The sequence below is a fragment of the Physeter macrocephalus genome, chromosome 21 (genome assembly GCF_002837175.3).
Source record: "Physeter macrocephalus isolate SW-GA chromosome 21, ASM283717v5, whole genome shotgun sequence".
NCBI classification, from domain to species: domain Eukaryota; kingdom Metazoa; phylum Chordata; class Mammalia; order Artiodactyla; family Physeteridae; genus Physeter; species Physeter macrocephalus.
Window position 1 is genome coordinate 34,512,141 of NC_041234.1, and position 4,019 is coordinate 34,516,159.

The window sequence follows — 4,019 nt, forward strand, 5'->3', positions numbered from 1 at the left end:
ATCCTTCCCCCTCCCTGTGTCAAGTCCATTCTCTATGTCTGCATCTTTATTCCTGTCCTGCCCCTAGGTTCTTCAGAACCATTTTTTTTCTTTTAGATTCCATATATATGTGTTAGCATACACAGAACACAGATTTTTAAAACTATATTTTATTCATATGATTGGAATAAAGTGAAAAGAATCAATAATATCCAGTCTAATCTTGTTAAGGAGTGGGAAAACAGGCACTTTCATATATTTCTGTTTGGTGTATAAAATGGTATATCTACATTGGATGACAATTTTAAATGTACAAACCTTTTAACCCAGCAATTCCACTTTTAGGTATCTATCCTACAAAAATACTAACATAAGTATGTAAAAATATAAGGATGTTGACTTCAACATTTTTTACATAAGCAAAATACGGGATAAAACTGAAATGCCCATTAAGGAGAGATTAAATAAACTTCAAATGGCTATATGGTATTCCAATGTATGGAATAAAGATTATTTGTGCAAACATGAACATGAAGAGGAGACAATGTTAAGTCAAAAAATTGTAGAGTAACATATTATGATCCCACTTTTATACAACTCAAAAACTATATATTTGTAAATGCAACAAAAATGACAGGCAAGATATATACCAAATAGTTCATAGTGGTCGCCTCTGAGAAATGAGATTAGGGCATGAGAAATAGGAGACTGGTTTGTGTGCATTTTTACTGTTGTGATATTATGTTTTATAATAAAAAAGATATAGTTGGTCTTTGTCCCTGTTCTTGGCACACAGCTCCTAAAACCCTTGTAACTTCCTAAGTGATAAGAGCAATGGGAGAATCTTTTGTTATAATGTTTGGTCTTTTGTCCTCAAATAGCTCCAGTTCCTGAAATAGTTCCAGAGTTATAAAGGTAAAAGGAGTGTCTCATTATTCAAAACAAGCCCCTCTGATCACGAAGTGACTTTTGGATGGCCCCAAAGGATGGGTACCTCTAAGGAGGGGAACAAGGATGGAAGTTGAATTAATCACCAATGGCTAACGATTTAATCAATCATGCCTATGTAATGAAGCTTCCATAAAAATCCATGAACTACAGGGGTTCTAAGAGCTTCTAGGTCGGTGAAGACATGGAGGTGCTGGGAGAGTGGCACTTCTGGGAGGCCATGAATTTCCATGCCTCTTCCCCTATACCTTGCCATCTGGCTGTTCTTGAGTTGTATCCTTTTATAATAAACCAATAATCTAGTAAGGAAACTGTTTTCCTGAGCTCTGTAAGCCACTCTAGCAAGGTAATCAAACCTGAGGAGGGGTTTGTGGGAACCTCTGATTTATAACAGGTTGGTAAGAAGCATAGGTAACACTACTTGGACTCGTGATGGGCATCTGAAAGGGGGCGGTCTTGTGGGACTGAGCCCTTAGCCTGTGGGATCTGATGCTATCTTTGTAGTTTTCAACCATAAATTTTTTTCCATCATTAAAATGTCACCAATCCAAAATTAGTTACCAATCAAATACTTAGTTCTATAAAACCCAAGGCAATCAAATTTGTGACAAAAGAGAAGCAGTCCTTACTTTTCTCGTAATCTTTGAAGCTCCACCTTTAAGTCCTCATCCTCTACTTCTGACTCATCATCACTGCTCATTGGGGAAGACGGTGAATAGAAGAGTGAGCTCTGTGTTTGAACATAGGCTTTTTCTTCACGGAGTGGTAAGCACTTTTCTCTCTCTGGACCAGTCTTTGCCACTGATTTCCCTCTGCCACAAAGAGTGGCTGAAAATTCACTATCAGAGGTAGGCTGTATCCCAGCAGTAAGTATCTCTCTCTCTTGAAGCAACAGTTCAGATTCAGACTGCATGCTACTTCCGGTGGCTGAATTTTCTTCCAGTTCCTTTTCTGGAGTCATCAAAGATACATCAGTCTCACAAGCCGTACTGAAAGATGAGAAGTTGTCAGCTTGTTTGGGAATTCTTTTATCTTCTTTGAAGGTTTTCTGAAGAGCTTGTAACTTCTGAGAAGAAAGTGAAGTTTTTGGATTGTGTGTGGCAGGTTCCATTTCTACCAATTGAGACTTTGCTGTTTCAGTAAAGGCTAAAGCTTCTTCACTAGGCTGGCTTGTCATTTTATTGAATGCTGGTATGTGTTCTATTCCAAAAGATGTCACTTTCACTGACTGCTGCTGAGGAACTGTAATCACCTGAAACCAAAGAGTAAACCCATAAAGCAATTCAATATCAATATATATTGATATTGTACAAACACTGATAATACCAAAACTAAAAAATCCCATCTATACTTGCCATATTCAAAGCTTTGCAATTGGGCCCTTTGCAAAGAGAATTGGCTTCATATTGCTCAAATAATATTCTGCAATTAAAAAACATTCCATATGTACACCTAAAACTAACACAATATTGTAAATCATCTATACTTCAATTAAACAATACAATGAAAAAAAATTCAATTTCCAAGATTCTAAAGGACATGAAATTAGATTTATAAAAAAAATGACCCAACCACCCACCAAAAAATGATGACCCATTTCTGTGCTCCCTTCCAGCTACTAAAATCCTCATTTCTTTAGACTTGCCTTTAGTGGATGGCTACAGAAGGTGACAGGATGCATATAAGGGGAAAAATTAAATACGATAATGATCTACATTTAAAATAATTACCATCTACAGACGTAGATCTTTAATGCTGTTACCTTTTATAATGCCTTTGTAGATAATGATTTAACCAAAGACACAAACCTGGAACCGACCCCGCTGAAATGATCCACTGATTGCTTTACATCTACTCAAAGCCCTAGCATCAGCTGTGGACTCTCCTGTCAGAGGAATGGGGTCAGGAGCAACTGCTGATGTCGTATCTTCTGTATCCACTGCAAGTTTTGCCAAATTGTAAGCAGAAAGGAGAAAATTGCTTGTTAAGACTACATTTGTTTACATTACCAAAAATGAAGAAAAGTAGAAAAAGCTTAACTCCTGCTAGACAATTAAAAAAGTGTTAATGTAATAAGCAACATTGTAGAAGTCCCTAATTCTGAATCAGACATTGCAAGATTTTTCCCGAGACTTAGTATCTATATGAAATGAATACTTTAAAACCAAATTAGTTACAAAAGGAAAAATAAAATGGCAATGACATTAATGGGACGTGTCACATACATGGGCTACATGGAAAAAGTGGCAAGATTTGTGTATGCACAACAACAAAAAGAAACAGAAGTAAATGAAAAATGATGTTACCTAGTCTATGTCCCTGACTGTAAGCACACTACCTTGACGGACTTTTGATCTCTTGAAAAAGCTGGTTGACTGCCGTAGCCTGTATGCCCAGCTTTTTAATTTGCGAGTCCAGGATTTCTTGCTAATAGGATTTTTGAGACTAGGACAAGTAAAGCTTAGGCCAAAATATCCACCTCCTGTCTGCAGATGAATGGCTCCACCGCTTGACACAGCAGCAGGATAGGCCTCTGGATCCCCTGGAAGTGAAGCATCTGGGGACATCTCCTAATGGAGACAAAAAGAGGAAAACCAAAATGATAGTAATTTAGGTGAGGTGGAGCAATTGTTTCTACCATTGGAGTTTCTTGTATGGACTAATCAGTAACCAAAAACAGAATGCTATATGCTAAAGGAACTTCTCTAGGCAAGAAACACAAGAGAAGGAAAAGACCTACAATAACAAACCCAAAACAATTAAGAAAATGGTAATAGGAACATACATACCGATAATTACCTTAAGTGTAAATGGATTAAATGCTCCAAACAAAAGACATAGACTGGCTGAATGGATACAAAAACAACACCCATATATATGCTGCCTACAAGAGACCCACTTCAGACCTGGGAGACATACAGACTGAAAGTGACAGGATGGAAAATGATATTCCATGTAAATGGAAATCAAAAGAAAGCTGGATAGCAATTCTCATATCAGACAAAATAGACTTTAAAACAAACACTATTACAAGAGACAAAGGACACTACATAATGATCAAGGGATCAATCCATGAAGAAGATATAACAATT

General features: G+C 37.0%; 1 protein-coding gene across 1 annotated transcript in view; it reads right to left on the minus strand.

Moving 5' to 3' along the window:
• WNK3 (WNK lysine deficient protein kinase 3) overlaps positions 1–4,019 on the minus strand; it is a 193,960-nt gene that overhangs the window by 55,226 nt on the left and 134,715 nt on the right. Inside the window, exons 18-20 of the mRNA XM_024126902.1 lie at positions 3,407–3,497; positions 2,736–2,866; positions 1,557–2,179 (exon numbers count right to left, since the gene is read on the minus strand). Coding sequence (XP_023982670.1) covers positions 1,557–2,179; positions 2,736–2,866; positions 3,407–3,497 — 845 coding nt within the window. The remainder of the gene's footprint in view (positions 1–1,556; positions 2,180–2,735; positions 2,867–3,406; positions 3,498–4,019) is intronic.